Source organism: Palaemon carinicauda, chromosome 24 (genome assembly GCF_036898095.1).
Source record: "Palaemon carinicauda isolate YSFRI2023 chromosome 24, ASM3689809v2, whole genome shotgun sequence".
In the NCBI taxonomy this organism is placed as follows: Eukaryota; Metazoa; Arthropoda; class Malacostraca; order Decapoda; family Palaemonidae; genus Palaemon; species Palaemon carinicauda.
The window spans coordinates 82486185-82501386 of NC_090748.1; the positions used below are offsets into that span (position 1 = coordinate 82486185).

At 42.0% G+C, this 15202-nt stretch overlaps 1 protein-coding gene across 3 annotated transcripts in view; it reads right to left on the bottom strand.

The window, feature by feature from the left end:
* cac (cacophony) overlaps positions 1-15202 on the bottom strand; it is a 360232-nt gene that overhangs the window by 229243 nt on the left and 115787 nt on the right. For all 3 annotated transcript variants that reach the window (XM_068348246.1, XM_068348244.1, XM_068348245.1), the window contains exon 16: positions 3230-3336. In XM_068348246.1, the coding sequence (XP_068204347.1) occupies positions 3230-3336 (107 nt within the window). The remainder of the gene's footprint in view (positions 1-3229; positions 3337-15202) is intronic.

Here is a 15202-nt window from a genome sequence, read left to right on the forward strand (position 1 = left end):
TATTGCAATCAGTCGGGTCTCCCTTTTTAGCTATTTTTACCAACACTCCTAACTCCCATTCATCAGTTTTGCCTCTTCATGCCACATTCTACAAAATAATCTTGTAAGTAGTCTTGGAGTCACTTCATTCTCGGCCAGTATCATCTTGGCAATTATTCCATCATATCCAGGGGCTTTCCAACTCTTTAGTTTTTTAGGATAACTTCAACTTCAAACACACTGAATTCATTCATGAGCACATCAAAGTTTTCATCAGCTTCAGGTATATCAATCAAATTGTTCCCTTCATATGTCCTATACATAACCTCAATAAAGTGATCCATCCAACGTTATCTTTCTTCATCTTCTGTTACTGTAACAGAGCATCTCTCTTTTTGATAGGTGTATGCTTCTTCTTCTTTACCCCAGTCGAGGTTTCATTAATAATTTTATGAGCAATTCTCACACCATTGCCACTTCCTGAATTCATAGCTTTGTCAGCCTCATCTGATTTACTGTTTAATATTATCTCCAGTCATTCCTGGCTTTTCTTTTGACCTCGCTGTCAATACTGGAATACTTAGCATGCTCTACCTTGTAATTTCCATCACTTCCTCGAAAACTTTCAACAATCAATTTCTGTCTTGTCTCCTTTTCATAGTACAGTATCCCACATATCATTTGATATCCATGGCTTTCTACTTGTAATTGCATGCCCCAAAACTTCACTATCAACTGACTGATATATGTTCTTAATATCACACCATTCTTCATCAATTGTCTGCTCTTCCTCTCTCAGTCTCTTAGACTGCAAATCGACTTCTACATTCAATTGCAAATATTTCTCTGTGCTCATCTTCTAGAAGCTTAGTTGTATGAAACCTAGGTATTTTATCTACATTTCTGTTGGGTGCTTTCAGTTTTATTTTCAGTGTGGCAATGAGGAGCTGGTGATCATTACCAATATCTGCACCTCAATAATTTCTTACATTTCTCAGGGTCATCATCCTCTCTTTATTAATGGCTATGTAATTTATTTGATTTTTGTAATTGCCACACAGTGAAGTCTATGTATATTTGTGGATGTCCTTGTGCTGGATAAGAGTACCTCAAATGACAAGATTGTTAGTTAAACAAAAACTTGTAAAATGGGTTCCATTTTCATATGCAACTTCACCAAGACCCTTATCATTTCTCTCTCTGGGATCTCATCTATTATACTCTGCAGGTCTTCATAGTATTCATCTTTCCTTTCTGCAGGGGAATCCTTTGTTGGTGCATAGCAAACTATAAAACTTATGATGCACTGCCTTCATTTAAGCTTTGCAAGTAACAATCTACTATATACAGCTCTCCACTCACTTAAAAGTCATTTCTGCTCATGCTGTCATCATAATTCTTACCCCTTCTCTTCCAACTACATCTGTTCTTCCTGAATAGATATACATATTGCCTTGGTCTAAGGTTTCCTTACCAATCCCCTTACAATGTGTTTTACTTAGACTCAAGATATCCAAACTATATTTCATAAATTCATTATTCACTTGGCCAGGGCACCAGCCACAGGTTGAGATACTACCACTAGAGTGTTATGGCGTCTTGACTGGCCAGACAGTACTACATTGGATCCTTCTCTCTGGTTACAGTTCATTTTCCCTTTGCCTACACATACACCGAATAGTCTGGCCTATTCTTTACATATTCTCCTCTGTCCTCATACACCTGACAACACTGAGATTACCAAACAATTCTTCTTCACCTAAGGGGTTACTGCACTGTAAATGTTCAGTGGCCACTTTCCTCTTGCTAAGGGTAGATGAGATTTTAGCTATGGTAAGCAGCTCTTCTAGGAGGACCCTCCAAAATCAAACCATTGTTCTCTAGTCTTGGGTAGTGCCATAGCCTCTGTACCATAGTCTTCCACTGTCTTGGGTTAGAGTTCTCTTGTTAGAGGGTACACACGCGCACACTATTTTATCTAAATTCTCTTCCCCTTGTTTTGTTGAAGTTCATATAGTTTATATAGGAGATATTTATTTCAATGCTATTACTTTTCTTAAAAATTTTCCTTTTTCCTTTCCTCACTGGGCTATTTTCCCTCTTAGAGACCCTGGGCTTACAGCATCCTGCTTTTCCAACTAGGGTTGTAGCTTAGCAAGTAATAATAATCATATTTATGTAACTTCCCAATCTGATTTATGGTTCTAATATTCCAATTATCAATTTTAAATTTTTCTTTAGTATCTATAAAGCTGGAGATTCTTAGCACACAGCTACATCCGGGACTGGGGGGCCATTCTGTCTTCTATTCTTTCTATTGTCTGACTTAATCCATAGAGGATTAATTGGCTAGATTCATCAAAGGATAACCAGTTCCTTGCTAAGATATACTGCTTAGCATGGTAATATATATATATATATATATATATATATATATATATATATATATATATATATATATATATATATATATATATGCATATATATATATATATATATATATATATATGCATATATATATATATATATATATATATATATATATATATATATATATATATATATATATATATATATATATATATATATATATATATATATATATATATATATATATATATTAAGAACTGTATAATGATTCATGTACTGAATATATTGCCACATGTTGAAACTTTGCAATAAAAAAAATCTAAAGTTCAAGCACTTAGTATATGAATTTTTGGTAAATTTTCTTTCCTATTCAGAAAATTAAGTTGTTGATGATAGTTGATAATTGTATTAATTTCATCATCTGTAGATATCTTGGTATCAGAGAGAGAGAGAGAGAGAGAGAGAGAGAGAGAGAGAGAGAGAGAGAGAAAGAGAGAGAGAGAGAGAGAGAGAGAGGGAGGGGGGGAATATATCTAAGTGCTTCCATAAAACACAGGAATTCCCATGGATGGCTAGATAATTATCTCAACTCATGATAAGCAGCAAGTACTTCATTAGTTCAAGCAGGCAATTAACTTTCATCTTTTTAAATTTCACCAATCATTAAGGTATAAATAGATATGTATAAGTTTGTATTTTGGTTTGGTAAGAACAAATTTTTGTCATCAATTTAACCATAATATATAAATAATGAATTACCTCTCATGTTCCTGTTTAGTATATAATCAAATTAGGGTAAAGAGAAACATCAATAATGTTAAAGAAAAAATACTGTTCCAACTTATCAAGAGACTTTCAAAATAACTGAAAAATAACTTACTTCATTTTTTCTCCACCTGGAGATGGAGGACAAATTTCAACCTTTGGTGGTCCATCTGCATTATTGTGTAGAGCCTCCAGCTCCTTCTCCAGCTCAGCTTGTTGCTTCTGTAAAGATAAATTGCTTTCAAGATCTCCTCACCTTCATGACTGATGGTATGACAGGATCCAGTCAAAACCATTTAGAAGAAGCAATAGCAAATAGTTCTCAGAGGGTTAAAGGGATGTATCAGTTCTGTAATTCAGTGTCACATTTAACGGTCCAATAAGGTATATGAGTGATTTTGTGTTCTATTTCCCGTGATTAATTATCATTATATAAAGATAATGATAGTCAACAGTAGCATAGTCTACTTGCTTCTTTTGTGAATTCGTATTCAAAATGTTCATTCAAATGGAACAGGGGACACTATGGTCTGCCAAGGTAAAAAATTATCTAATTTCTATGAAATAATCACTCCTTAGAAGATAATTAATTAATTAAAAAAAAAAAATACCCTGTACTTTAACTCTTCAAAACGCATTTATTTTCTTCATGTTCACCACTCAAAATTTGGTTCTATACTGAAGCAACTACAAAAATGCTATTTTAGGATTATTTTCCCAGAAACATTAACAGCTAATTTTTAGAGCCTACTATTGTTTGGAACAATGATTCTTTGACTTACATATGCCTTCAGGAAAGGACATTACCTTATAATTTGTGCTTTTCTCTCCTAAACTTTACAAAACTTCATTTATACATTACTGAGCCAAAGGCTACATTTTCTTCAAAATTAATCTTTGATCAAATCATCACAAAATGAAAATCTTTAAAGAATCAATAAGTGGCAAGTTTTGCAACTGAAGATAGTTAGTGGTTATGCTTTGAATAACTATTTAATGAAAAATAATTGAATAACTACTTAATGAAAAACAATTGAATAACTATTTCAGAAAAATAACTTTTACTTATATGATACCCAAATTTGTATATCATCATTTATTCCCTACCTTAAAAGGGAACTTATTGCCTTTGCTTACACAATTTGGGTAATTTATGAAAGAATTATTTTTTTTACCGTTTCCTTAGTAGGCTACTGCTTTCAACATTTTAGCTATTTTCAGAAAATAATGTAGAATAGCGAAGCTATTAGCTGTTCTGTTCATAGTTATTTAAATCTTTCTTGCTATCATATAATTCCTCTAATTCTCTTTCTGTACTTCGCTTTTGTAGTATTTACACAACCCTCCAAAAAGACATCTAACTGATTTCATCTGAAGCTTAACTTTTAAACAATTAGACAAATGAAAGATCTTTCAAACTTGGCTAACTGAATTACCTGTTTTTAGTCACAAAAAAATTTTATTTGCTGCAATCACCAAAAACTTTCATATTTACTTTTCACTATCAAAATCAGGGTTATCTTTGCCAGCTCACTATCAAAATCATGGTTATCTTTGCCAGCTGAGTTTCTTGCTATGCGTAAATGCATATTTAATGACAAGTACTAGAAAACATTAAAAAAAATACTTGATGTACATTTAAATTAATAAAAACCTTTAGTGTTCCCCTAGTATTTTTTTTTTAATTTGAAATTACACATACAAATAAATTCACTGCAAAAAGAGCATAATAGAACATGGTGCTACAATTCCTGATCTTGAAAATTCCAAATGATTAAAAGGATTTCATAAGTAGAGAAAATAGAAATGACTTCAATCATAAAAAATGTGGTTAATAAACTTGCAAGTGTATGTTGTTAATACACACTGCTAAACACTGAAGTTGAACTGAAGAGCATTTCTGAACAACATTTGCATCTTTTTGCTCATCCAATAGTTTTGGACAAATCCCTCTACACAACAATCTCTTTTGGGATTTTGCATCAAAGTTTCTCAGGGAGAAAACCAAAGGGGACTGGAAAATACATAAGTTACTTTGGAATTCATGCTTTTGTCCAATCAAGACAATGAAATAAATTTTATCAAATATTGGTTATATCAAAAGACTAATTCCAAAAAATCATGAAAATCGCAAGATTAAAAGCTCAATATTTCAAAAGGGACATTGCTTTCTGAGGTTATGAAAAATTTACTTGGAGAAAACTTTACAAAAAATTACTAACAGCTAAATCATAAAGCTATCTCGGATCAAGCACTACAGGGCCGCAAGCTTTGGTGGTATTCTAGGCTGTTACACACAATTCTAGATCTAGATGGATGTATTTCATAGTACAGCTTTTTACAAAAACAAAAGCAATGGTTCCAAATTTCCTTTATCCAGTGCCATTGTCATCAGAAAAATCTAACTCAACAGCAATTGTTGAAAATGTCTGATTCTAACATTTCGTAAGTGCATGCAAATGCGCTCATAATCTATTAGATTGGAGGATGCATGCAGAATGTGAACTTTTGAGCATTTGAAATATATGGCCACTTAAAGGTTAAGAAAATGACAGCTTCCAAATGATCATTTATGTATATACATATACACACATATATATATATATATATATATATATATATATATATATATATATATATATAGATGGATGGATAAATAGATAGATGAAAACTGAATATACATATTATATAAACATATATACATATACATATACAGCAATGAGATCAAAAGTTCTTTTTTCGCAACACCCATATAGTACTACACAGCAAGGGAAAGCATTCATCACTACTTCTGATCTAGTGAGGGGAAGGACAGAGGGGAATGGGGGGAGGGGGGAATATCTGGAAGAGGTGACAGAACACTGAGGAAGCACTAAACATCCATCATGAAATGCACTGCCAGAGAAGCCTTGCCATCTACAAGGATCATGTGAGTAGACCACTAATTATGACACATCCGATACAGGACCATAGTGGCTAATCTATGAGAAAAATGAGCCTCAACTGGTCATCATCAAAAGGTCAAAACCAGTGTCCATGTTTGCTTCTGTAAGACTTTAGAGGGAGCACTACTTTGAAAGCTTAACACCTATGGCTCTAAGAACACAATAACTACAGTGACACCAATGTTACACATAGGATATAATCTGTGCAAGATATCACTGGTAGGATGTGTTTTGTGCATTTTAGCATAAATACTCTGTTTAAATGAAAAAAAAATCCACGTGTAAAACAAGATAAATAAAGATTAAGAATTAATCAAGAAAGACACATTTAAAAGGGAAAATATATAAACAGATAACCATTTTGAAGAAAACACAGAAAATGGCCAACAGTCCAAAACAGTTGTTGAATGTAGGACAGTTGTGTGTTGATCAGATGTGTTAGACGGTAGTAGTGTAGGGTTACCGTCAGTTCCGGGCAGGCAGACAGAAATGAGAAAAATATTCAGTAAAAAAACTGATAATTCTTCCACACAAACAATGGCCTTAAAACTCGTAAAATTGTCAGTTCCGCCCTCTACCAAAAATTTTTACTGGAAAGTCTACATGGTCTAAGAAAGCTCTAAATCTCTTGCTGATGTAGCATGTAAAAAGGTATTTTCTACAATGCATATTATAGCAATTCAAAAACAGGTAATACTGGTATCAAAAGAAAAAGGAGAGTATAGCAATAAAAAAATGGCACAACAATCTGTAATAAAGAAAATCCAAAAACCTTTTTTTTCCACAAGGTAGGAATTACCACTCCCCCTTAAACAAATGAAAACCTGAAAATCTTAAGAATATATAAAAAACTTTATCACACGAAGCCTATATTTTATCTGATATTTCTAAAGCAAAATCACAAAATTCCCTAATGAATTCCTTGTGAAGCATTACTTATCTCAGAAGTCGATTGATAATCCAAGATACAGCTATGATATACGGGTCATGTTTTAGAGCAGTAAAAAATGGAAACACCGATACCTGGTCCACAAGACAAATTGTTCATAAATGCCCTATCACCCACAGTTAGTGTTTATCCGTCCATAAACATTACCTTTTCACAATCAGCATGTGTTTCTATATGTATCATAAATGATTATATGACTTGCGCACATCATCTTTGGTTTTCAAGCCGGTGTCTATAAAAGCCTTAATCAATCATATGTTTATTAATTTACAGGATAATAAAATATCACTGGTATATGAGTCGTCCACAACAGTCATAGCAATTAGGAGGAACCAAGGGGACTTATAATTCTTTATGTATGTGTCCCAAATAAAGAGTAATTACGTTACACATCAAACCTTCATTATTTAACTTTCAAGAACAGTAATAAATTTTCTTACTTGATATAATCAGACAACACATGGATTATATGTGCAAAATGGACCAAAAAATATATACCTTCATAAATTACCATAATAAAAAAAAATTCACTGACAGAGTACTGTATTATGATTTAATAACAAGGGTAACGCATATATATATATATATATATATATATATATATATATATATATATATATATATATATATATATATATATATATATATAAATATATATATATATATATATATATATATATATATATATATATATATATTTACATAAATGTATATGTATATATATATATATATATGTGTATATATGTATGTATATATATATATATATATATATATATATATATATATATATATATATATATATGTGTATATATGTATATGTATATATGTATAAATATAAATGTATATATGTATATATATATATATATATATATATATATATATATATATATATATATATATATATATATATATATATACGGGAAAACCTCCTTATTCACTGATTCGACAACCTGCTGTTGAACTATTGACACAATTATAGAAATATATGCTGAAAATTTACTCAACTGCAACCAAGATCCATAACACCTCCCCTCAGTAGAGTAGGCTGCTACGAAATAAGTGTTTCAAGAAAATGGAACATTGGCCTAAAGGCTGAAAGCTTTTTCCAATTCTTCCCCCTTTTTTATTTTAATTTCTGTTATTCAAAGAATTTTAATTTCTGTTTCAGTCTAGTTTATATCTTACACTAGTAGGCCTATACACTTTTTAATCCTTATTCCCTTTCCTTATCATGATCCTTATTACCTATTATCCAGTATTTCAAACTATATTCAATTCATATTAATCTTATTTAATGTCAAAGGTTACATGTTTTCCCCCATTCTTCCCTGTTTTCTATTTACTTATCATTTCTCTTATTTGCAAGTTTTTACAGTTAATTTTAATCTATATTTATTCCTTATATATTTAATACTGTACCTTTCATATTCCACATTATTCTTATTCCATTTATTATTCTTTATCATCATTACTCCATTTTATTTAGTATTTTCCATACCAATAATATTATTGATACTGATTTTGTATATATGAGTTAACCTCAAAAAATGACAAATTCGAAGATAATTTGTATTTTTCCTAACCATACAAACCTTAGCTATTTACAAAGGGTTATTACTTTTAGCGTAGCTGAAATGGCGAGCCATTAGAATTTAACGAGGGTGTATTACCCCCGCGCTAGTTAGCGGGGGGGTAGGGGAGTGGTAGCTAGCTACCCCTCCTCCCCCTCACACACAGGTGAATACTCACTTTCACTTAGAGGTAGGACTTGTCTTGGGGGACAGGGCTGGCGGGCAAATATGTGTAAATAGCTAAGGTTTGTATGGTTAGGAAAAATACAAATTATCTTCGAATTTGTCATTTGTTCCGTAACCGAAATACAAACCACGCTATTTACAAAGGGTGACTTATCCCTTAGGAAGGGTGGAAAGTCCCCAGCCATACTGGCTTTGGCTTTACCCGGGGACTCAGAATCCGAGTGAGTCGCACTCGAGAAAAGGAGTCCCTGCACCTCACAAGTTCCTTGCACCGCAAGGAACCATGTGGCCTACGTAAGCTTGTGTGTGAAGGAAGAAGTGTGACCCGTCCTAGGCAGTTGACCTGGAGTTCCAGAAGGAACTCTGGGTTAGGACGTTCCCAATACCACCTCGTCAGGGTATGGGGGACGCGACAGTATTGACTCAATACTCGGAACACAAGGAAGCATGGTTTACCTGCAGAGGTTCGAGGTCAGCTATGCAGAGACCAGGATGCTGCTTCCCCGTAGAGGGGATGATGAAGAAAGAAGTAAGGGCCAGACATACTTCTTTCGTTCATGCAGACTAAAACCTGATAACAATGCCCTCAACCTTCTGCTACCTGTCCAAAAAGGAGCCTGAGGTTAGACCAGCTGTTGTGTAGCCACCACAGAGCGATAGAAAACGTATCGAGACTCCTGTGGGTCACGCCCTGCAGGAAGCGGGCTGCGAAGGTCATCAGACGCTTCCAGACTCCAGCTTGTAGCACCTGCGTCACAGAGTAGTATTACTCGAAGGCGAGGGACGTTGCGATGTATCCAACATCGTGCTGTAGGGCGACGTGACGGGGGAGGGTCTGAAGACAGGTCGAGATGAATGTCCTTGAGTCCGGGCTGAAGAGGTATACTGGTGACTCTCCCCCCATGTCCTCCTTGTGTTCCCAAATCGGCTGCAACTGAGGCCAAACTGCAGCTGTTCCCAGCGCTAACCTCTCGATTCCTGTACTGGCAAGAAAGAGAAGGTCTTGGGACATCAGACACAGAATGGAGACTCAAAATCTTGAATGAATCGGACCGAAGGGTCGGGACCCTCAGATTCTGAGTCTAGCCAACAACTCAGGAGCGAGCCTGAATGTTGCCTTCTCCTCTTCCTTAGAAAGGGGGGGAGTAGTAAGAGACCAAGAAGATTGCTTACACACTGGCCGTGGCCAGAGTGAGCAGAAGACCCAAGGCGGAATACAATCCGAGGCCTGTCGTAAAAGGGTCTTGAGAAGATCTCTTAAAGGACTAAAAGTCCGAGCCATGCTCCAAGTCGGAGGTCTTCCTCCGACTAGGGCAGGGACGATCGTAGCTTCGCATGAGCGAGGATAGATCCAGCGGGCAGGAAAAAGTTATTCCTTTAAGCCTGAAGGTCAGGGAAAGGCTGAGCGACAGGCTTCATTGCCAAGAGCGGAAAGGAGTTTCCTCCCGCCGAAAGGCAATAAGACCGTTATTGCTGGAGAAGAGGCCTCACGGGAAGAGGTATATCTCCCACGGCACCAACCACCTTAGACTCTTCACTTTGCCTGGGAGACCCCTGTGGATGACTATCGCAGATGACGCGACCTCCGTACCGCGACTGTAGCGGGTTGTCTCTTCTAGAGGAGGAAGCGTAGTGTCTCCAGGCATGAAGCCGAAGCGACGCCCCGGTTCGGGAGAGATGTCGCAGTGTGGTTGCTTGAGTAGTCTGCGCCGTGGGAGAAGCTCTCCCGGGAGTTCCGTCAGGGGAAGCAGAGGGTCCAGAAACCGTTCTGCGCATAGTCCCAGTGGAGCTCTCCCATTGAAAGGTTGACAGACAACCTGGTTTTGTTGAGACCCATTGTCCGCAGACAAAAAGGAGGGAAGACGCAGGCGTCGAAGTTGTCCCACCATCACCGGAATGCATCTTGCCAGAGTCTCGGGGTCTGAGACTGGGGGGAAAACTAGCGGAAGCTTGAGGTTCCAAGCTGTCGCGATCAGGTCCCCCAGACCAGCACTTGCTGGTTACCCAAGGTCAAAGACCCTTAGGTACACTCTCTCTATGAGGCTCTGCTCGGATAGTCTGAGAGAAACATTCCCCTGCCTGGAATGAGAGAGCCGATGGTGGAATTGAGAGAATCTCAATCATCCCGGTATCTCTACTGCAAGATGTGAAGGTGTGAAAATGCGTCCCCTGCTGGTTAGCATGAAGTCGACACGCAACGGGGCGACTTGGCAGGAGCGGTAGGATCTGAAGAGGGGCCAGACTAAGGCCCTTAAGCCTGCCTGAATGATGGAGAGGTATCCTTCAGGTCTTGACCATAGGCCTGGACCGGAACATGCCCCCCCCCCCCTTTCTTTTGACGAGTCCGAGAACCGCATCAAGAATGTGGGGAAAGGACGAGAATATCCACTACCATCAAGAGGCTCCATAGGTCAACACCCATTGCAGGTTTAATAGTTCCGCTGGTCCCATAGGGCCAGGGAGTCCGGTTAAACATTGCCTGAAGCCACCGGAACTTGGATCGCCCCACATGGAACTTATCCTGAGGCGACCGTTCGGACTATAAACGGGTCAATGAGGAAAGAAGAACTAGGAAACGTTCCAAGGTAGGGCTGAAAACTCTGCTTGACTGAGAACAGGTACTGCGACTCTCCTCAGTCTTGCCACAGTCAACCGAAAGGAAGGCTCGGAGGATGTGGTAACAGAATCTGGCGTCCCCAGGTGGTCACCCATCCAAGTACCGACGTTGCTTAACCTCGCTGGACGGACGAGAAGCGGGGTTTCCAACGTGGTAAGGCGGTTGACTCAATATCATGGCCAGATACTCCAGATGTTGAGGCAGAGGAAGAGAAGGCTCCAAGCAAAATACCATGAGCCCACACTCATGGTCAGCATTCGGAAGCTTTTCCCGGCGCTGAAGAAGGTCGAAACCCGAGCCTACCGGAGTTGACCAGCCCTCCAAACAGCAGAGGAGGCGAAAGTCTGCACCTGAGCGGCCAAAAGGAAGGCAGGGAGAGTTCTCTGGGGAAACACACCTGCTATGCCACGGCGGGATAGCCACACTGCATCATAAGCAGGAATACTTGCAGTTTAGGCTGAATTCGACGAGCACCCTGGAAGATGGATGGAATGGAAACTGAAAGTACCCGTCCTTCCGATCCAGGGTTAAAGGAGTCCTGTCGCCTCGTTACCAGTCTGATCGATTCTGCTGGTCTACGCTGGCCGAAGTTTGTTCGACAAACTTGATCAGGGCTGAGAGGTCGACTATGGACATCCCCTCTCAGATCCTTCCTTACAAGAAAGGATCGACTGAGGGGGCCGGGGGTGAAGCCGTCGATGATCCTAAGGAAGACCTTCGCCTAAGGTATGGATCATTCTGCCCAACCGGGCAACTCTGCTGATGCTATGGCATAGAGGTTCAGAGACACTGAATTCGCTGACAGAGACGGCAGGCGCGATATCCTTGGCTACTCACAGAGATTGTGCGGGAATGGGCATCGGGAAGCTGTCATTCGGATGAGTAACCTTAAGCATCCTCCCAGCGAAAAAAAACCTGCAATCCTAGAGTTCGTGAACTCCTTTTAGGACTATGCCCTCCCCCGGGGAAGTCTCCCGTGCCATCTGTTCCTGACAGGAGGAAACTGCAATTGGACACCTTGTCCCAGTTGTCGTAGCCGATAACTTAGGCCGACGTGGTTGAAAGAAAAGGGAGCTGGAGCCCTGCAGAGTCTGGAAGAAAGCGCCTTGGAGGAGTGAAACCGGAAGTCGATTTACTCCGCACAGCAGGTGTTTAAGTCTCTGTCCTTGGGCAAAGACAAAACTCTTCTCAAGGATGGAAGGGTGTCTGAGGTCGTTGACCTCCACAGATGAGACACCCGAAGGAAGCCTTCAGTCAGTGCGTCCAGATGGTACAACATCGAGCTTGTCCGCAAGTAGATACTTAACGACGAAAGGCCAAGGTGCCTGAGCTCGAGAGGAGGAAAGTACCCTTGATCTTCCTGTAGCTTCCTTGAACCAAACCTCGGGCCGTAACCGAGGAGGGAAAGAACCTGGTAAGCTCCCAGAGGAAGAGGTAAGCAGTCACCCCTTGTCCGATGGAGAAATCTTCAACGGAAAGCCCCCCCGCCAAAAATCCTTCCAGGGCGGGAGAAGGAGAGAGTACTCGTGCAGGAGTGGGGACCCTCGAGACCGACCTCTTGGGAACCAACTTCGCCCTGGGGGAAGTCACCACGAAGTCCACTCCTCTCTTTCTCTTCAGCGTAGGAGAGACAGCCGCTGGTTTGTTACCCTGGCCGGTGAGTGCTGGTTTCATAACCCTCATTAACGCCCGTGCCAGCGGATCAAACCATGTCTGCTGCTCCAAGGACACAGAGTCCGAAATCCTCGCTAAGGTGAAAGGGATCGGGCGATCCTTTGGAGAGGACACGACGGTTCCTGCCTGAAAAGAAGGTGGGAAGAATGCTGTACTGACCTGTCTTCGTCCTGCACTACCAACCTGTGCTTGGATGGAGGTGATCCCGAGTGCCGCCTAGGAGCAGGCGTCCCTGCTGCTACCACCGGCTGTGGAATTCGCCGCGAACTATGGTCGCGCGAGGGCGAACGGTCGCGCAAAGGCGAATGGTCGCGCGGGCGCACAGGCGAGTGGTCGCGCGGGCGCGCAGGCGAGCGGTCGCGCGGGCGCGCAGGCGAGCGGTCGCGCGGGCGCGCAGGCGAGCGATCGCGCGGGCGCGCAGGCGAGCGATCGCGCGGGCGCGCAGGCGAGCGATCGCGCGGGCGCGCAGGCGAGCGATCGCGCGGGCGAGCGATCGCGCGGGCGCGCGATCGCGCGGGCGAATGGGCGTGACGGCGAGGGATCGTGCTGCCGCGTAGGTGAAGAAGATCGCTGGCGGTAAGCGATGGCGAGCAGCATGTGTAGGTGAATGATCGCGTGATAGGGTGCGATGGTGATCAGCATCCGCAAGAGGGCGAGCGTTCAGGGTTGTGCGATGAGGAGCAGCATGCGTAAGCGGGCAATCGTGCAGGGTTGTGCGATGGCGAGCAGCATGTGTAGGTGAATGATCGCGTGAAAGGGTGCGATGGTGATCAGCATCTGCAGGAGGGCGATCGTTCAGGGTGGTGCGATGAGGAGCAGCATGCGTAAGCGGGCAATCGTTCAGGGTTGTGCGATGGCAAGCAGCATGCGCAGGTGAATGATCGCGTGAAAGGGTGCGATGGTGATCAGCATCCGCAAGAGGGCGATCGTTCAGGGTTGTGCGATGAGGAGCAGCATGCGTAAGCGGGCAATCGTTCAGGGTTGTGCGATGGCGAGCAGCATGCGCAGGTGAATGATCGCGTGAAAGGGTGCGATGGTGATCAGCATCTGCAGGAGGGCGATCGTTCAGGGTGGTGCGATGAGGAGCAGCATGCGTAAGCGGGCAATCGTTCAGGGTTGTGCGATGGCGCGCAGTTGAGGGTCGCGCGATGGCGATCAGCATCCGCAGTTGAGGGTCGCGCGATGGCGATCAGCATCCGCAGTTGAGGGTCACGCGATGGCGATCAGCATCCGCAGTTGAGGGTCGCGCGATGGCGATCAGCATCTGCAGTTGAGGGTCGCGCGATGGCGATCAGCATCCGCAGTTGAGGGTCGCGCGATGGCGATCAGCATCCGCAGTTGAGGGTCGCGCGATGGCGATCAGCATCTGCAGTTGAGGGTCGCGCGATGGCGATCAGCATCCGCAGTTGAGCTAGTAGCTGGCGAACCATGTTCCTTCAGAAGTGTTGGAGAACGTTGGCGTGCCAGCTGTAACACACGTGGGCGATCCGGAGATCGCTGGCGAGCTGATGATCGCTGACGAGCTGACGATCGCTGGCGAGCTGATGATCGCTGACGAGCTGATGATCGCTGACGAGCTGATGATCGCTGACGAGCAGAAGGCTACGCGTGGAAGCCTGCGTAAAGAAGAGTCCTTGACCCCGGCCTGAACCGAAGTTCTAGATCGCGAGGGCGAACGTGGGCGCACAGGGCACGTAACAGGAACCGCAGGGAAGATCATCTTGAAAGCGCTGACGAACAGGAGAGCGCTGACGAACAGAAGGGCGCGCAGGGAAACCCTGACACGCAAGGGAAGAACCCCCGTGGGGGCAACCCTTTGCCCCGAAGGGATCGTTGTCCGCCGGGAGACTGATGTCCGTCGGAAGACCGCTGTCCGTCGGGAAGACCGTTGTCCGTCGGGAAGACCGTTGCCCGTCGGAAGACGAGATTAGACTGCTGTCCATCTGCACCAAGACGGAAGATCGAGAAAAAGAAGTTGTAGGCTGCAAACGGAGATTCAAAAAGGCGCCTCAAGCACCCTTATAGGGAGATGAGAGGCCCTTACGACGAGGCGGACGGAGGGCCTTACGGCGAGGGAGGCCAACAGCAACAGCAACAGAAGAAACCTCCGAAGAGGAGTCTCTATGAGTGTACTCTCTCGCGAACG